The sequence below is a fragment of the Neodiprion pinetum genome, chromosome 5, assembly GCF_021155775.2.
Source record: "Neodiprion pinetum isolate iyNeoPine1 chromosome 5, iyNeoPine1.2, whole genome shotgun sequence".
NCBI classification, from domain to species: domain Eukaryota; kingdom Metazoa; phylum Arthropoda; class Insecta; order Hymenoptera; family Diprionidae; genus Neodiprion; species Neodiprion pinetum.
Window position 1 is genome coordinate 60,184 of NC_060236.1, and position 18,574 is coordinate 78,757.

The 18,574-nt window shown below is 37.9% G+C and overlaps 4 protein-coding genes across 14 annotated transcripts; 2 read left to right on the forward strand and 2 right to left on the reverse strand.

The window, feature by feature from the left end:
* Nucleotides 1–118: 118 nt before the first annotated feature.
* On the forward strand, nt 119–6,740 carry Ciao1 (cytosolic iron-sulfur assembly component 1). Of its 5 annotated transcripts, none has more exons than XM_046627916.2 (5): nt 136–238; nt 2,883–3,262; nt 3,351–3,459; nt 4,348–4,509; nt 6,249–6,740. In XM_046627916.2, exons 2-5 carry the CDS (start codon nt 2,897–2,899, stop codon nt 6,515–6,517), a joined length of 906 nt encoding a protein of 301 aa, XP_046483872.1. In that variant the 5' UTR covers nt 136–238; nt 2,883–2,896; the 3' UTR covers nt 6,518–6,740. The 5 variants fall into 5 exon arrangements, with proteins under 5 accessions (XP_046483868.1, XP_046483872.1, XP_046483870.1 ...); XM_046627914.2 differs by having other exon boundaries at nt 140–389; XM_046627915.2 differs by lacking the exon at nt 136–238 and adding an exon at nt 397–544.
* On the reverse strand, nt 6,537–8,579 carry Pop5 (POP5 ribonuclease P/MRP subunit). Its single transcript, XM_046627924.2, has 4 exons — nt 8,289–8,579; nt 7,943–8,088; nt 7,280–7,449; nt 6,537–7,183 (listed from the first exon to the last, which is right to left on the reverse strand). The coding sequence occupies exons 1-4, from the start codon at nt 8,306–8,308 to the stop codon at nt 7,067–7,069; spliced, it is 453 nt and encodes a 150-aa protein (XP_046483880.1). The 5' UTR covers nt 8,309–8,579; the 3' UTR covers nt 6,537–7,066.
* Nucleotides 8,580–8,630: 51 nt separating this feature from the next.
* LOC124219787 (FGGY carbohydrate kinase domain-containing protein) lies at nt 8,631–12,328 on the forward strand. Of its 4 annotated transcripts, none has more exons than XM_046627896.2 (10): nt 8,631–9,436; nt 9,735–9,846; nt 10,000–10,237; nt 10,326–10,453; nt 10,628–10,810; nt 10,898–11,105; nt 11,198–11,348; nt 11,468–11,542; nt 11,653–11,930; nt 12,042–12,328. In XM_046627896.2, exons 1-10 carry the CDS (start codon nt 9,254–9,256, stop codon nt 12,127–12,129), a joined length of 1,644 nt encoding a protein of 547 aa, XP_046483852.1. In that variant the 5' UTR covers nt 8,631–9,253; the 3' UTR covers nt 12,130–12,328. The 4 variants fall into 4 exon arrangements, with proteins under 4 accessions (XP_046483852.1, XP_046483851.1, XP_046483853.1 ...); XM_046627895.2 differs by having other exon boundaries at nt 10,898–11,098; nt 11,185–11,348; XM_046627897.2 differs by lacking the exon at nt 12,042–12,328 and having other exon boundaries at nt 11,185–11,348; nt 11,653–11,847.
* Nucleotides 12,329–13,896: 1,568 nt separating this feature from the next.
* On the reverse strand, nt 13,897–18,568 carry LOC124219792 (uncharacterized). 4 transcript variants are annotated; one of them, XM_046627910.2, is made up of 5 exons: nt 18,442–18,568; nt 17,126–17,481; nt 16,758–17,032; nt 16,294–16,510; nt 13,897–16,222 (listed from the first exon to the last, which is right to left on the reverse strand). In XM_046627910.2, exons 2-5 carry the CDS (start codon nt 17,466–17,468, stop codon nt 16,050–16,052), a joined length of 1,008 nt encoding a protein of 335 aa, XP_046483866.1. In that variant the 5' UTR covers nt 17,469–17,481; nt 18,442–18,568; the 3' UTR covers nt 13,897–16,049. The 4 variants fall into 4 exon arrangements, with proteins under 4 accessions (XP_046483866.1, XP_046483865.1, XP_046483867.1 ...); XM_046627909.2 differs by having other exon boundaries at nt 18,160–18,565; XM_046627911.2 differs by lacking the exon at nt 18,442–18,568 and adding an exon at nt 17,974–18,121.
* Nucleotides 18,569–18,574: the final 6 nt, after the last annotated feature.

Here is an 18,574-nt window from a genome sequence, read left to right on the forward strand (position 1 = left end):
GGCTTTTCGAGTTGGCGTTGATTGACGTCGAAGGCACGTCGGTAACCGATCCGGACTTAACATCGCGGAAGTGGTATCCATCTCTTTCTTGCCTGCAGGAACATAGGAGCCTTGAAAGTCACATGGAGCTCTACGTTTGTTCCTTTTATCGGGCGTGCCATTGGCAGCACAGGAATTGTGATCTGGCTATGCTGCACATACCACTGTACCATACTAGGTAACGATCTGTTTGGCGATGGTAAACACAGTTCGACATGTCCTTACCACAGTCAATTAGTTTCAGAAAGCGATAGTCTTTTCATCTACATTTCTGTATGTATGTACAATACATACGTACATGCATACGTACAACGCGGATAGTGATCGCCAGATTGATTGAGTTGACTTGAGTATGTATTTTAAGCAAGGTCATAGTTTTAAGTAATGTAAATAGTTGAATTCTGACAAACACAAGAATTGCAAATCGTCCTCGTTATCGCCGTCGCAATACACTCCTCTTTGAAATAATCGTTGCGATTGATAAAATATCATTCTAGCATCATAGGTTCGTCTGGAAAAATAAACCTAACCCAAGTCCGATCCCCGATCCTAATCTGAACCTTTGAATTTTTCAATTATTTTTCGCTTCGTTTATTTGCAACTACAGCGTGAACCTACACGAAACACTCTAAATGTACCTAATGTTCTCTTCTTTCAAATTTTTCGGAAAAAATTAGAGTAACCCCAACAAGTTTTCGAGACACGCCGATTTCCATGCGAACAGAATTTTTCGCGTACACAATCGCTGAAAGTGATAAACACCGGCAGCATAATTCGTACCTCTTGTGTGTGTGTGATTTTCGATTGTTACAGAATGCGATCTTTTATCAAAACTCTGGCTAGGATATAACAGAGCCTGCACATAATCTTACCCGTTGCACTCGATTTGAGGCTGCCTTGAATTATCGTTCGGACACTTCAAGTTTATGCAACCAATTCTGGACAATTAAACATTTAATGTGTCTGAAGTGTACCGTGAAAGTTCACTATGTAGTGCGAATTGACATTTCGATTAATTTTCATTGATTTTTTAACCATTTAATCGATATTTCATTCAAGAGGCGTTACGTTCTGAATTTTATTTTATATCAACTCTAACATTTGTTCTGACGAGCAAAACTTCCCTTCGTTAACAGACATGATGATGCGTATGTTGCAACCAGAAATGTGTTCTTTTCCCTATTGTTTATGGTGCCCTGTATCGTTTGCCCAATATTAGGCTCTCGGGCTATCTATGAACCATCATTATTGTAAATATCAAATGATTATTAGAATGTCAATCCCTTGTGCAGTTTTGTGTAACTGGAATATTAGTGGGACAGACTCGGTACTATCCTGCTTAGGCACATTTAGAATTGGGTCGTCCTGTTTCAGGTAGCGATGGGTTCGTTGGAACTGAAACAGAGTTTATCAGGTCATAAAGGAAGAGTGTGGAATGTATGTTGGCACCCAAAAGGCAATAGCTTAGCTTCTTGTGGCGAGGATAGGACAATAAGAATTTGGGCGAATGAGAGTTCAAAGTGGGTAGTCAAAACTATCTTGGCTGAAGGCCACCAGAGAACGGTTAGGGAAGTTTCATGGTCTCCGTGTGGAAATTATATCGCATCTGCCAGTTTTGACGCTACAACGGCTATTTGGGATAAAAAGGCTGGTCAATTCGAGTGCAACGTAACATTAGAAGGACACGAGCATGAAGTCAAGAGTGTCAGCTGGTCACGGAGCGGACAATTATTATCCACGTGTAGTCGAGATAAATCTGTATGGATTTGGGAAGCTGCCGATGATGAATACGAATGTGCTTCTGTAATATCATGCCATGCCCAAGATGTAAAAAAGGTGAATTCATATCGCATTGCTTGCTAATGGCGGTATTTCTTCTTAATTAATGGCAACTCTGATGATTGCAGGTAAAATGGCATCCGCACGAGGATACCCTGGCCTCAGCTAGCTATGACGATACTGTGAGAATTTTCAAGGAAGACGCGTACAGCGACTGGGTCTGCACGGCAACTCTGAATTCCCACACATCTACAGTTTGGAGCCTGTCTTTCGATAGCACAGGAAACCGTTTGGCAACCTGCAGCGATGACAAGACAGTGAAAATATGGCAGGAATACAAACCTGGTAATGAGGCTGGTATATCAACAGAAAACAACGAATCTGTTTGGAAGTGTTGCTGCACTTTGTCAGGCTACCATAGTCGGCCGATATACGATATTGACTGGTGCAAATTAACAGGGCTTATTGCCACAGCATGTGGCGACGATATCATCAGAATATTTCGCGAGGACACTGATTCAAATCCAAATCAACCCTCCTTTAGTATGGTTTGTACTACAGATGATGCACATACACAGGACGTCAACTCTGTACAATGGAATCCTGTTGTTCCTGGACAACTTGCATCGGCAAGCGACGACGGGCTTGTCAAAATTTGGCTGTACAGTGAATAAGAGGCTTACATCATTCAATCACTGATGTTGCAGCTCAAATGGGAGTCAAGCACAGCTGCTGTCTTCCCTGCTTCAGCACTCACTTATTAGTAATCGGTTTTTTCCAAATTAAATGTACACATATCCTGTTAACCCTAACAATAAATAATTTGTAAATATAAAACTACTACTGTTGTTGGCTTCATTTTTTTTCCCCACCCACAATATATGAAATGTAAACGCATGATAAAAATGTTGATACTGGAAATTTTCTTCATTCGTTCTACAAATCATGTTACGAATGACATTTCTGCATTTCTCTTTCATCAACGAAAATTACAAATCATTCGCTTCTTGAACACATATGCATTCTGTGTAATAATTAAACCTCTTCGTATATCTCTGTTGCAGATAAACAACTATAAATGCACATTCATTCAACGGTTGTATCGAGACTTCTATTCAGAACTCACGGTCTGTATAAGCTTCTCAAATACCATCACGTAACATCTAGAATGGGAGATCTGGACTCTACTAGGGAGGGACTAGCGCTAAGCCAAGTCTTGGATGCTATTCACTCGTTTGCCCCGATCGAGCTAGCGGCTTCCTGGGATAACGTTGGCATGCTCATTGAACCAACAAAATCGAAGTTAATTACGCACACACTCATCACCAATGATCTTACCGAGGATGTAATGCAAGAGGCTATTGATTTAAATGCAGATCTAATTATTTCATATCATCCACCGATATTCAGTCCTCTGAAGTCAATTACAACTCGTACATGGAAGGTAATATTTGGCAAGAAACTAGTGTATTGAATTTATACAAAACTCACATGACTTATTAATATACTTTCTTTGATTGACAAATAACTAGGAACGCATCGCTAGCACCTGTATAGAGAATAAAATTGCCCTGTACTCTCCCCATACGAGCTTTGATTCAGTGAAGGGAGGATTGAATGATTGGTTGGCAGGAGCCTTTGGTAGGCAGATACATAATATATATATGTATTAAAAATTGAAGCTCATGATGGGAGGTTCTCTGGTATTGAATGACTGGCCATTCTATTAAAATATCCAAAATCAATAGTTTGGATGATGCCTATACATACCTAGATAGGATGCTGCTTCCCTTTCAGATAGCCCTTCCATATGCATTAATGTGGTTCTTAAACTAGGCTTTATAAAATTTTGACAGGCCACTAAATCAGTTTCAAATTAATCGATGAAATTCTCTACTAGACTACAGTGGTCGTCTCAATCCTAAAGCCTCGCGTTAGGCGTGTGAATTTCGCCATTCAATATACGTACGCTTTCACTTCACTTTTACTATAGGTATATTTTATTAAAAATTTATAACTGAGGAGCTAGTAATCACTGATGTTATTATTTTGTAGGATTATTAATATCGCCCATGGGGCAGTCTCTGTCAGTTGTAGACAATCTGAATTTAACTTTTTTTAATTTCTCAGTAGCGTACAGCTAACATAGAATGAGCCATAGGCGATGTTAATATTTTTACCAAATGGTAGCAACAGTGCTCACGAAATTCTCACAGTTACAGATTCTTTTGGAAAATAGTTAGACTCACGATAAAATATATAGTGAAAGTGAAGTAATAATGCATAAATTTTAAAGGCAAATTTCACCGTCTTTGCGCGTAGGTTTAGGATTAGGATAGAGTGCTGTGCTTTGAGGGTGAATTTCAGATTTTGTGGGCAGTTGGGTTAAAGTTCGACGAAATTTATTTTAACATTCACTCTGATATGTATGCATCAAATTTCTGTACTTGGATCTTCAAAGTGACTGAATATATAAGTAAGTCAATATCTTTGTCAAAACACTAACGGATTGCGAACAATAAATTGCAGATTTAGAAACATGCAAACCGATTGAAGCTGGTGTCAATCCTGAAAACGGTTTCGGCCGCCTATGCACGTTAAAAGTCCCAGTGTCTACAGCCGACGCAGTGACAATTGTTAAACAACGAACAAATTTACCACACGTCCGACTTGCTCGTGCCAGACGTCAAGGTAAGAAGAATATCATGTCACTATATTTATTGTATTCGGGTGGTCGTGTATTTAGGGGTCGGAAAAATTTTCATTACGATGTCCCCCAAATCTGATCTAAAATATTTTTAACAAAATCTGTATAAAGTTTCAAGCCTGTACATCAATGGGATCACTTGCCTCCACAAGCACATGAAAAGAAATTCCGGCGAAGAACTTTTTTTTTTTTTGTCATACACGAATTGTGAAAGTATAAACAAGTCAGACATTCTTACCGGTGTTTCTTAAATAATAGGATATTGAACAGAAAAAAAACAAGTTGATATAATATAAACATTACAACCAAATTTTTTTTTTATGGCCTGCTTTGTTTTTCGACCCGCAAGTAAGGACCACCCAAGTATTGTACTTACGTACATGAATTTCTGCAACCTTATACGGCAAATAAAACTTACATTATTAATACGTAACCAATTAAAGTTATGTAGTCTCTGAAATCCATCGAATGGGAGGTTCACAAAATTTCAATAGGTCCAAGTAATTTTTCTAAATAATATAAAACTAGCTGTAAAGCTCGCTCGGGGTCAGTTTGCCTTGTATAGCTGATTTTTGTACTCGTTCGCTCGCTGCGCTCGCTCACTCCATTGGATAAGATCTACTGTTGACGGTTTACCATATATTCGTAAAATAGTGAAATTTAACTGACTACTTGACAGTTGTATTCGTATACATCGTAATATGTAAAGTATATATAATAGTCTACCTGGTGAATCTGCATGTCTAGATAATGACGTTGTAAATAGATATTCAATTTTAAGAAAATATATCATTACAATATATATTGTCATATAGGTATATATGACTACATAATTAGCGTTATGCTGGTGCTCTTGCTAGGATCGTTAAATAGATTGGGTGAGCGTTTTCAGTAGGTCTTTGAATATTTGGATGATACAATGTCTTAATATCTTTGAGAACCTATAAATGCACGAAAAAATGTACATATACCTCGAATCACCTCAGTCTGTACGTCCTTAGAATAAAACAGGTGTGTCGTTTGAAATTTTGCAACTTATTAACATAAACGATGACATTGCAGTACTCTACAAAGGGATACGATGAATGTGATTATCCGCATTTATTTATTAATACACATGATTAATTTACTAAGACAAGATAAGTTCTGACACCTGGAGCCCAGGAACTACAGAGCTCTAGTCGTAAAAGTTGAAATTCACCAGGTATAAAACCTGGAGCCCCGGAACTATGGAGCGCTAGTTCTGGAAATTAAAATTCACCAGGTAGAGGACCTGAAGCGCAGTACCTAGGAGATAGAGGACCCAATGCTCGAAGTTCGCGGAGCGCGATTTTCGTTCGTCCTCTCTAGTGCACATTTATTTCCGGACTAAGGAAGTCTACTGACTGATTATCGTGTTCAAATAATATAGAAGAAAAAAAACTTTTAGTGACGTCAAAATGTAATTTCTGAACATCCGAAATTTAGGTTTCAAACTTTAATACTATGTGTGATGTGAATCATTCTGCGAGAATAATTCACAGTGTGACATGCCATAATTTAAATAACTTGTCACATATTGTCTTGCTGTCATTAGTACTTCAATTGAAATATATAAAAGTCTATGTTCGACTGGCATATCATACAGACGTTTTTGTATGGTAGTAATCGTTTTTAATGATTCACAGTATCTACCATAAGTTTGTTGTCGCTAATTAATTCCTTACTCGGTTCATTTTTACAGATGACATGATTACTTCGATAGCGGTCTGTGCGGGCTCTGGTTCATCTGTTTTAAAAGGTGTGAGGGCAGACCTCTACATTACAGGCGAGATGTTACACCATGATATTTTGGATGCCATTCATCTTGGAGCTAATGTTATACTCACCAATCATTCAGATTCAGAACGAGGCTTCCTGAAATTATTTGCTATAAAATTACGCCAGCTTCTAGGTGAATCTGTCAAAGTGAGCCTATCACTCTTGGACACCGATCCCTTGAAAACAGTATGAATAAAATAACATATCCCTGTGACAAGCATTCAATGATTTGTATTTGGCTCTAAAACATACAGTTTGATTAGTTAGACTTAACTGAATTCAAGCCTCGTGGTATCTATTGATTTTTCCCTTGTAGGGGTCCTTTAGAATGTTATTCGTTATTGCACGAACAGCAACTTTTCGGTTGTTTCCAGTTGTTGTTCTTTGTGTAACAATAAATCAGAGTCACAGAAAATACTGTTTAACTCTAATTATCCTCTGCAGCCCATCAGGATAAAATCAGGTTGAGAGGTGAAATGAATTCACCTTTATTTTTTAAATCAGCTTGACAGATTTTCTACTTCAGGCATCAATGCAGTTGTTCGTGAAAGCTGGTTGCTCTATGATGTCCTAGATGTTTTCTTTGAATTCTTCAGAGCACAATTAATAGAAAACGTATCCTGCTAATTCATGGAATATTCAGCGCATACATTTGTTCCATTGCTTTAAAAAAAAAAAATTAGAGTGCCAAAATGCTCGAAACAAAAAAAAAAAAAAAAGATATGGCTGGATGTATTTACTTCATTTGAATTCTTTCATAATCGGTGTGATTGTCATTAGAGCATCTTTCATTTCCGTTTTCTTCTCATAGTTTTTCAGGCTCGTCCACATCTTTTCCAATTTTTTCCGCTGATATCTCTACATCACAATAAAGTGCATGCACATTAGCACATTAAGGACAAATTATAATTACGAACCTTTATGAAATTATCGATTTAAGGTAACAAAACTTACTTGGATAAATTGAAAGCAGTGCTTCATTGTAGCCCCAACATAAATAATGTCAAGGGAAGCAATTCTACTGTCAATTTCACTGACAGCACGGACCGAATCAATGACAAGTCTGTGTGGTCCATGTCGAATTTTAATTAACGCAATCCTTGTATGGTGATTGAAATATTTAGCTAAATAAACAAAACACAATTTTATGATAACCGATCAACTGGTTTTTATAGTTAGTCTTTACCAAGCATTATAATATCACTCATTGTAACGATTATTGGAGCCTAAACATCACTAATGTGAAAATCCCATAGTCATCACAAATTTACGTGCAATCTCGAATACAAATACCTAGTAAACAGTTTTGTTTTACACGAAAATAATGCCAAGAAATGTATTCCTGTAATAGAATTCCTACTTGAAACAGGAAAGTTGCTGGGCATTTTAGTCAGGTATTGCATGTAGAATTGTGCTGACTGCGGCATTTTCATGTCAGTGCTACTTGGACTCTGATAATTGTCAAGAGTGTGACATTTTATTCGGTTGGTATAGACTGACTATAAGCATTCTATTTGGAACACCAATTTTGATCCTTATTGCAACATTATTCTGAGTACATTGAGGCATACAGCTTGAGTTATATAGTAAGCTAACAAATTAAATTAGTCTCGTTACCATTAAAGCCAGATTTTATGGCAGAAAGTCCAAAATCGCCATACATAAGTTCAACTTTTTGCTGTATTGCATGATGAAGAACAGTCGGTTTCAGTATCAAACATTTGTCAGATTTGTCACCTGGATTCACACGTACAGTCACATACCTAAAGAAAAGAACCGTTGAAAATTGTACAAATGCTCAACGGGACGGTTCAATGATGGATGCAATCGGAGGAAACTCTCGTTCTAAAAACCTAACCTCTGCTTGAGTAAGAACACTGGAGATTCTAAAATTTGAAAGTTGCTTCACACTTTTCGACATCTGACTTTTGTTTCTCAAAAGGAATTAAAGTTCACTTTGTACCTGTTCTTGAAACGAACCATTGTTGCGGGTTAAATTTTATGACGCTGTTGCGCACCACGAAATTGATACGCTCTAACGCAGAGAGAAACCTCTCTGACGTCCAGGTTAGGTCGTTAGGTGAAGTAGCTGTGATCCTCTGAAAGCTATGATCTAATTCACCACCACGGGGTAACCATGAGCACAGCTACCATGAGTGTCAGATCCCCACGTAGATACTCGCCGGTGGACATACACAAATTATGCGTGCCGTAAAATCCTTGTTTATGCATACTCGGGGCAAAACACGACTGTACAAGTTGAAGCAATCCTCCCTGATTTAATCTGTTGATTCAACACGCAAGCATGCACGAAAGATTGACGTGTGTCTGTCAGGTTCTCGCGTTTACACGTAATTCCATGCGGAGTTACGTTCTTATGCATATGTTTACGGAAATATAGTAGAATATTTAATAATATGTGATGAATAACAAAAGACTGGATTGTGCATGTTCTCCGTATTTACAGAGGTTTCACTCGACCCAAATTACCTCGGAAAAACGAGATACTACTGTAATTGAATATATTTTCGCTCCCATGCTAATCTTTTTTTATTCACCGCAATTGATAAAATGTAACGTTTTTGATGTCGTTTCTATGTATGCGTGCATCACCATATCATGAGACCGTTGCTTAGAATCAGCTCCGCTTCTATAATAGACCAATAGTGTGCGTGCGATAGTAAAAACCGTTATCTATCATGGCATGCAGGGTCAATTCTCAGTAATCAAGGTCTTTTAAAGTATAAACGTGATGCGGTGTTAACATAAGGTACATTTCATTGATACAATTTGTCGGAATAAGTTATTGCCAAGACGAGTAGAGATACGTGCGTGTAATATTCCAGTATATACTGCACAGTAAACATTTAATTACTGTCAATATTTCGTCACTTGCTGAATTGCCATATTAGTAGCCAAACGCCTTCAATGGAGTCAATTTATTTTGTCGGCGTGGATGTCGGAACAGGCAGTGCTCGAGCAGCAATTGTATCTTCTAATGGGAAGTTGATCAATATGGCAACCTGTCCCATCAAGACCTTCAATCCACGACCTAATTTCTTCGAACAATCTTCAGATGATATTTGGTCTGCTGTCTGCAATGTCGTCAAGGTTGTTTGTAATTCCAGATTAGACACCTATCTGTAGAAATAGATGTGGATAAGCAAATTATATATTGCCATTTTCAATTTCTACAGCATGAGATTGATCGTTTGCCTCCTCTTGCATAGTGACACCCAGTGAACCCGAACCAATTGTCCACCTTAGTCTTATACTTGTCTATTTCATAATTCAAGCTCTAAGTTGTGATACAGTTCCTTTCATGAATCATACAGAAAAACTGTTCATTAATAAAATCTCAGTATCTGATTTGTTGAAAGAAATATATTTACACACTTATGCAATCTAGACGGTCACTAAAGATGTGCCTGAGGAAAAAATTAAAGGTATCGGGTTTGATGCTACCTGTTCATTAGTTGCACTCGATGAACATGGAAGGCCTGTGACGGTGAGCCTGACTGGTAAGAGCAAACCATTAATGTTTAAACGGCATTAGAAGCATGTAAACATCAACTGCAATTGGGGGAGATAATTGATTCAAAGATTAAGAGTAAAGTTTAACAATCACAAGTCGAGACAAATATGTCAAGCATAGAATATTTTTTTATGTCTAGGAAACGATGAACAAAATGTTATTCTTTGGATGGATCATAGGGCAGAAGCGGAATCCGCTTTTATAAATAGCACTAAGGACGAGATGCTCCGATACGTTGGTGGAAAGATATCCCTTGAGATGGAAACGCCCAAGATGCTTTGGATGAAGAAAAATATGCCCACTTCTTGGTTGCGGGCAAAAATGCTGTTCGATTTACCTGATTTTTTGACTTGGCGCGCCACTAGATCTCAATCAAGGTGTACCTATACTGCATACCGTTGAGGATATAATTTAATATTTACCAATCACTGAACCAATTCAACATTGAAAACTTTCCCTTCATAGATCTCTATGCTCCCTTGTATGCAAATGGAATTATAAAGCAGGGCCTGATGGAAACAATGGTTGGAATGCCGAATTCTTTAACAAAATTGGGTTGTCTGATCTGAGTGAGGATAACTGGAGGAAAATCGGTATGCACATAGAGTTGACAATATCACATTATTACATACTTTTATAGCCTGAATATTAGATTATAATTTGACTTGAGACAAATATCCGACTGCGTATTCGGAACAACTCACGATGGGCTGTCAATCATACTGCTTGAAAATTTTTTTATCTAAATTTAAATTAAATTGATGTAGGTACTCACGTGAAGCCTCCTGGGGATCCAGTTGCTTTAGGATTGACGGCAGAAGCTGCAAACGAACTAGGACTCAGTCCCAAAACTCCCGTCGGTACTTCAATCATCGACGCTCATGCGGGGGGACTTGGAATGATCGGCTGTAGCGTGCCAGGTGTTCCAAATAAGTTTTCCTCCAGATTAAGTAATACTCCATTAAATTTGTTCACCACTTATTCTTGCCACTGGTGGATGACTGCAAATGTGCATGGCGTTATGTTTAATGTTGCAGGCTTAATCTGTGGTACCTCAACATGCCATATGGCGATAAGTGATAAAGAGATAACAGTTGACGGTGTATGGGGTCCGTATTACAGTGTTATGATTCCTAGATTCTGGCTCAGCGAAGGTGGTCAAAGTGCAACTGGGAAATTGTTGGATCACATAATTAATTCGCATCCTGCTACAGCCTCCATCATGCACCAACTAACTGGTAAAATGTTGGTGGCCTTTATCACTCATTTTCCATTAAACTTTCACGAATTTCCATTACCAACATGACAAAAATTCTGATCATAGGTCTTCCTCACAGGCATATTCAACAATATTTGTCGGACCTTCTGATATCGCTAGCAAAAAAGAATTCGCATCAGGATGTAGCATTTCTGACCAGGAACATTCATGTCTGGCCAGATTTCCATGGAAATCGTTCGCCGTTAGCCGATGTAAAACTTCGGGGAATGGCAAGTTGAGCTTTGTTTACCTTATTGTTATAATTAAGGAATAATTGACTTGCTACCAATGAAAACGTATTGATTTAACAATGGCATAATCTTGTATTCACAAATTTATCCACTTGCAGATTTCAGGCCTATCTTTATCTTCCGATCAAGAGGATCTTGCAGTTCTGTACTTGGCAACTATTCAAGCCTTAGCGGTAATAAATCAGCCTCTCCACCTGTATCAAGTTTTACGCACTTTGTTTCAAAGTAATTAAAATCCGCTACCAGTTTATGACCATTCATCGTGATGCTCCATTGGTTACAGTATGGAACCAGACACATAATAGAAGCACTCACGTTATCCGGCCATAACATAGAAACTGTCTTGATTTGTGGAGGCCTCAGTCAAAATCCTTTATTCGTTCATACTCAAGCAGACGTTGTTGGACTACCGGTATTAATTCCTCATGAGCGTGAATCAGTTTTGCTGGGTGCAGCTATTCTTGGAGCTTGTGCTGCAGGAGTTTTCCCATCTGTACAAGATGCTATCCGAGAAATGGGTGGAACGGCGAATCTCATAGCACCTAATGCCCTCTCCAAAAGGTGAGTAAAATAAGTTTGTCAAGTACACTAATCGTGTTGCATCTATCGTAATTTCAAACCATGCAAAAAGCAAATTACCCAAGGCAATGTTATATTTTCCGGTTGATGTAGATATCACCAGCAGAAATATGAGGTATTTAAAAAAATGGTTCAAGATCAGAAAACATATGCAAGTGCGATGGATCACGTGCTGGTTTGAATCGTGATTTGGGAGAAACGAAAAATCAACGAATGGGTGGTATCGTATGACACGTTTTTTCAAACTCTTACCATACCTTGCTCATTTTTTACTGAACTCGGTGATTTGGACCGAAATAGTGGGTTTAGTGTTAAAGCTTAATATGTTCTAAAAATGGTTGTAACTTTTATTTCAATAAAAACTCTACTTATAAAATATATTTACATGTATCCAACCAGATTATGGATAGATGTCTCTAATTATTAGAGACAGCTAGCTGCATATTTTCAAACAATTTCAAATGGAAGTTCAACAGACTTTTCAAAGATAAGAATGACAACACATCGACTTACAATGAGTGAAAAAGTTATGATCGAGTTTAAGACCTTTTATTTTCAAATGGATCCGAAAATCTAGGCATAATCAGATACAAATTGAATTCTTTCAGAGGTGATTGTGAAAAATTCCTGAACCTCATACCGCACACGCACTATCGGTATATCACAGACATAGATTGTCACCTGTCTATACGAATACCGTGAATGTCTCTTGCAACAGATTCTTCCAAGCCATGCGATCACCGCGTGTGTTAACACATGTACAATTCTTACTTGAACCGAGCGTACCGACAAATGCTGCCAATCTAAAGTGGTTTGTTTATACATTGGCACGGGTGGTGATCTCGTGGCTTGGAAGGATGGGTTTGAATAGACCAGCCACAGTATAAATAGACATTCATGTACCTATGGGTGAGGCGGACGTGGAGTTTTCGAACAATCAAGCTATACCAATTTTTTAAGACAGAAAAGTCAGATCCTTTATATTCATATAATGTGTCTGCGTGCCTGGTAATAACTGAATATAATTTCCCCATGTGTACCACAGGGTGAGCGGTTAATATTGCTGATAAAAATCTTCAACTTATTGTGATTTTTATGGTATCTACCATAATAGATAAGACAGCACCAAAGATGAGGTTCTTTTCGAGTGGTCACTATGTAGGTTCAGCATCGTGAGAAATTACAAAGTTGAATTCCATTCGTGTGCTGGTAATGTGTCTCGCAATAAACTCAATGTTTTCCACTACAAGGTGAATAACAATAAAATACTAGTAACCTTACAGTGAAATACATAAGGTGAATATCCCAATCTCTGATGTGTCTAATAATTATTAACGAAAATAGCGCAATTTTGAATCGTACAAGTGATTGGCAACAAGTTTCAAGACTAGAGGGTTGTGAATTTTAAATATTGCGTAAAATAATTATAAATGAGTACGCCAGACAATGATATATCATCGGGATATTCTGCTTACACAAAAAATCATCAAACAATCTGTACAACTATTTTCTTTGTTAATCATTCTGGAAAGGTAGGGTCTGTGTTTTGTAGACATTTATAAACCTAATCACAAATCTAAGTGATGCACTTTCATATGCGGCATATCATTAGAATGCTTAATTATAAATTTCTTTAATTCCGATCAGAGGCGTATTCTTTTTACGTCCCGTATGGATGCGACGAAAAGTTGGTTCAGTCTGCTGTTGTTCGGTAAAGTCGTCTCTGTCGAAACATGTCTTCGACACCTTTGATCTCATTTTACCTCAAGAACGAACCTGCATTTGACTGTCCTTTCAGTTTTGGAATTACAATAATCGATGTGGCGCGATACTGAGAATGTTTATTCATTTCACTCTCCAATGCCGTATAGGAAAAGAATGATTAATTTGATCAGTGATCACAGAATTAGAAGAACACGCCTATAGTCAAGGAATTCAAACCATATCATTCTCCAGTACATGGTTTTTATTCCTCAGTTTTCGAAATCTAAACAATCAATCGGGTGACTTATTTTCTTTTGTATTGCTGAAAAGTAAAATTCACTATACAATCCGTAAAATCACGTAATGAACTCAAATTGGTATACATATCGTACATGGCCTGTCCAATTGATTAGTATCAATAATCTACCTACAATCGAAAGTTCACCTTGTTAACAAAATCTACAAGTAACTGATTTTCCGATAGATACGCATAATTTTGCTAGATATGTCTGGACGATATGAATGAATCAATTTTTCAGAGTATTGATAGATTTGTGATTTGCCTAGCTGGTATTCTCGTATCGATATTACGATGGCTGCTTTTTAAAACACAGGCCACGTATAATCAATGTAGAATGTATCCTTAAACAAAAATTCACGGTAATCAGACTAAATTAACTGATAATTTCCAATATTATTGCGAATTAATACGCGAGCTGTTCCATTCAAACTCGTTACAACAATTTTAGGCATTATGACTGGTCGTGACATAATTTTTTTCAAAATTTCTGGCCACCATCAACATCATCATCACCATTACCAACTATTATTATCATCCTTATTAATATTACTATTATTATTATCAGGATAACTCTTATTAATATAAAAGGCACTTGCGTTAGTCTCACATTGTGCAAATGTATCAAAAGATTTGGAAGACTTCCATTTCGCAATATTCTCGTAAAACATTGCAACTTTCAATACTAAAATACTTTGTAAAAATCTTTTATAAAATATATAATTTTAACACTAATCAATATACTCATTGTGTTTATAATATAAGTGTATGGGTCATCCTTAATTTTGGTTCAGGGAAATTTTCATCGTAACGTCCATCAAACATATTCCAAATCATTCTAAAACATTTTGTCTAAAATTGTAACTCCTTACATCAATGGGAGGTTGTGTGCTGCTAAGCTCGTATTTTCTCCATTCAGGGATGACTCTCATTGTTGGATAAAAAAATGCTTCTACTTGCAAAGTTCGGATTTTTTTTTGAAAAATATAAACAATTTGGGACTGAACATTTATTTTGTTCACCAAAATCATGAGGAGAACAATATTTTTTGTCGCAAATTGCTCATACTCTTTAATACAGTTAGAATTTTGCGGCGAAAAAAAATTTGTTTCCACAGACAGTATATATTTTCCGTATCGAATAGTGAAAATCCTGGTTTGGTTGTTTATGGATTTCCATTGATGTAGGGGGTTGAAATTGGGTTGGACTATTATTTTTTACATTTTGGAACTCCAACCGTAGTAGTGAGGCGCGTAGCGTACGAGACTGCGGAGCAGGAGGACTAGAGTTCGAATCTCCAGCCTGACTGAAGACCTGAGCGGCAGCTCGCAAAAATTTGAAGAGAGGTCATGTCGTTCAGGTGCCGAATCAGCGATTAGAGGTTTGAACTCGGTCCAGCTACACCTGGGCAAGGTTTCCTGCAGTTTTCTTTGTCCCTTGTGGGAATGTGGGTTTTTCTAATGGAGATTTTACGACAGCTGCAGACGTATAATGACGATTAATGATCCTCTTTCTTTCCCTGTAGAAGCCAAAAAGACTTCTGTGGACATACCCTGTCGGGTGTATCGGGTGTTGGTAGTAATTATTCCTCCGAACCCAAATGAAGCTACGCCCTCTTATAAGTATATATGACTACTGAGCAGTGGCAAATTGATTATAACCAACAACCGATACAAAAAAAGTCACTACAACTCGGTAATCGAGGAAAAATATCAATACTTAACACTGATCTTCAAAATCGATAATTTCAAATATAGTCAATACGGTGAGTGAAATTATCGATTAATTCAGTAATTGAAAAGAGTGTTAGAGCCTGATGGTAGTCCAGAGCTAGACGCTAGTGACAATCTATTGTGAAATATGAAATAAACGATGAAGATCGCGGTTTGCTCGATTTGTAACAATCCATACTACCATCGTGTAATAAATATTTCATCGTCGTTTTCAATGTTTTCAAATACCATCAGCTAATGTGGACGTTCAAACATTAACACAGACCCGTCAGTCATAATAAAATCTTGGCTTGATTTTCCAAATGCAGCAGCGTACCATTGCACGTCAAAATTATCAGCCAGTAAAAATAGCTTAAACATATGCAACTAAATGAATCGATAACACTCGGCAATGTGATGTAGCATATATTGGAAGGCGGTCGAAGATGTCGTGCCAAACCTTTGTCTCCACAAATGTGTGGATAGAATATGCTGTCCCATGGATTGTGTAGCTTCTTGGACATCTTCGCAAACTTCTACACCAGTCTGCCATATGGTTTCTTTAATCAGATATGGAACAATTTTAGTATTTTCATAACAACATAACATCCAGTTACAACATCACTCTTACCGAGATTATGGAGGAGATTATTTGTGCCAGGAGCATCAAATTTTTGTAGGTTCTCAACGCTTATGACCTTGAACTGTTTTAGCTCCTGCAATGATTCATAACTGCAACACCTGGCTCTGCTATTTGCCACAATAAAACTCCCAGGCGCTGCATGTCGAACGACTTCCTTGAGCGCTTCTTCTACCATGCCGCATTTACCAGCGTTTGGAATTGGTACCTATGGGAAGTTGCAACAATTAGGTCGCGGGGTGGTAGAGGAGTAGATTGCAGCATATTATTGATATACCTTGGATTATCAAGAATCAAAAATACATTGCGGTAACAAAGTTAGATTTTCAAAGTTTTCAAAGGTAAATTGGAGGTAGCATGGCGAACATACAAGCTACGGTATTGTCAAGATATTGGTCTCAGTGCCTTGGTGAGGGCCGATGTTAATTAAATGTTCAACGCATTGTAGTTTTTACCTCTGGAACAGCTTTTATCATGTGAAACCACATACGAGGTGGAATCGCACTGGCTTCGGCTATGCAAAGTATCGTTTGCGAATTGTTGTTACGTTTTTTGTGAACGGTCACGTCGATAGGATTCTCAGCACCCATATATCCTCCAGGAAATTCATCGACAACTAGGACACGGTCCCTCCCCCCCAAACTCCATTCCTCCGGGTGATTGTCTACGTATGCGTTTGCGACTTGTGTGCATCTCTCGTAAATGCGTTTGACCACATGTACCTTAAGATCTGTGGTGCATAAGGGAGAATTTATATAAAATGAAAGTGGATATTAAAAATAAGTATCACAATAGACATATCCGATAGTAAAACGAAACCAACTGAGATAATTGGCAGCGACTGTTTCGGGGACAACTTGACACCATCCCAATATCGTTTGAAGACATAATTTTAAGTCACATTTTATAGCGAGGAAAAAAGATCCCTCTCTTATTGACAATTTTTTATTGCATTCCGGACAACCCCAGTTATATTTGTCTATTATCCTCGCAGGGTTCCATATCATCGTTCGCCTCTTGCAGGTTGAATGGGGACAATTGGAGACTGTCCGTATCAAGCTCATCTCTTTCAACCAACTGCACAGTTCACCCTCGTGACCTTGCTGCAATATCGGACGAACCACCAAGTCAAAGTACCCGCCATGGTCACCGAATCTCTCGACCATATTCACATCAGGGCTAAACAATACAAGGCAATTATACTTGTGAGATAGTAACGAATGATTCCAAGCATATGAAATGCTTGATCCTCGCAATACGGTATTATTGTTCGTCTGAACATGAATGAAACGGCGACAATGGAGGGAATAAGCAGAAGCAGCAAAACTGGACGAACGACTAAACTGTAATCATTTAGGATGCATATGTGTAATTTGATTTTGAAACATTTTCAGCTATGCACATTTGTTGTAGGAAATTTGACAAGCTATAAACAAAGTAAACGAAACGAGCGGTTGTCGTATATTCTCGGCAATAACGAAATGGCATGGTTATGTTTATACACGGTAAACGGCAGTATTGATTTATTGCTTTCTCAAATAACAATCGATAATTATTATGCCCGCGACACCTTGAAACAAACTGAATTGGACTGAACGTAATATAAGTACATAAGGGTGAATATTATTATTTGTCGGGATGAATCACGTGCTCACGAGTAAAGCGAGCAACCTTAGATCGATATTGTCGTTCGTAATTCGTTGTACACGATTCGTAGAGGCATAAAAGAATCCACCACGAATTTATGCATGCACGCATGAAAGCTATCTATAATCGCAACAAAACTGCGACCTGCTGTACAGGCATGCCTCATGTGTTAACGGTTACATACATGCATATAATCATACATGCACTCACTTTCGACATTTCAATTTCAAATCTGACATCTTCGATTATACCACGTACAAAAGTGTCACAGAGTTAGCTCCTCGCAATTAATCACTGTTTAAAAATTCGACCAACATTTGAATATCAGATCGAGAGTTTATCGTTTTGATGATAATCAAAGAAGGACATAACGAAATCAGGCCCAATAACGCACACCAGGCCAATCGATTGTAGTCAAGTTAAACACTAGATTTTGTTGTGTAAGCAGCTACACTCGAACAAAATTATAACTTCTAGCCCCTACGATCTTACGAGCGTTACGGAGTTTGGTCTTCACGTGATGACAGTAACCCTTGCTCTCTCAGACTCCTCTCTGACAATGAAGCCATTTTGTAAGCCACGGCGTTGACCGCGTTGACTGAGGCCTGACTGAGGATCAGCTGGG

Coding starts and splice junctions, on each gene's coding strand:
- Ciao1 (XM_046627912.2), top strand. CDS start 1,420: ATGGGTTCGTTGGAACTGAAACAGAGTTTATCAGGTCATAAAGGAAGA. Junction 1,876..1,946: donor ATGCCCAAGATGTAAAAAAG/GTGAATTCATAT, acceptor TGATGATTGCAG/GTAAAATGGCATCCGCACGA.
- LOC124219792 (XM_046627909.2), bottom strand. CDS start 18,188: ATGTCAGATTTGAAATTGAAATGTCGAAA. Junction 17,482..18,159: donor TTGAAATTGAAATGTCGAAA/GTGAGTGCATGT, acceptor TGTATTGTTTAG/CCCTGATGTGAATATGGTCG. Junction 16,511..16,757: donor TGATAAAAGCTGTTCCAGAG/GTAAAAACTACA, acceptor AACTTCCCATAG/GTACCAATTCCAAACGCTGG.
- Pop5 (XM_046627924.2), bottom strand. CDS start 8,308: ATGGTTCGTTTCAAGAACAG. Junction 7,450..7,942: donor CATAAAATCTGGCTTTAATG/GTAACGAGACTA, acceptor TTGTTTATTTAG/CTAAATATTTCAATCACCAT. Junction 7,184..7,279: donor ACTGCTTTCAATTTATCCAA/GTAAGTTTTGTT, acceptor ATTGTGATGTAG/AGATATCAGCGGAAAAAATT.
- LOC124219787 (XM_046627895.2), top strand. CDS start 9,254: ATGGAGTCAATTTATTTTGTCGGCGTGGATGTCGGAACAGGCAGTGCT. Junction 11,099..11,184: donor CATCATGCACCAACTAACTG/GTAAAATGTTGG, acceptor TTCTGATCATAG/GTCTTCCTCACAGGCATATT. Junction 11,543..11,652: donor CAACTATTCAAGCCTTAGCG/GTAATAAATCAG, acceptor CATTGGTTACAG/TATGGAACCAGACACATAAT.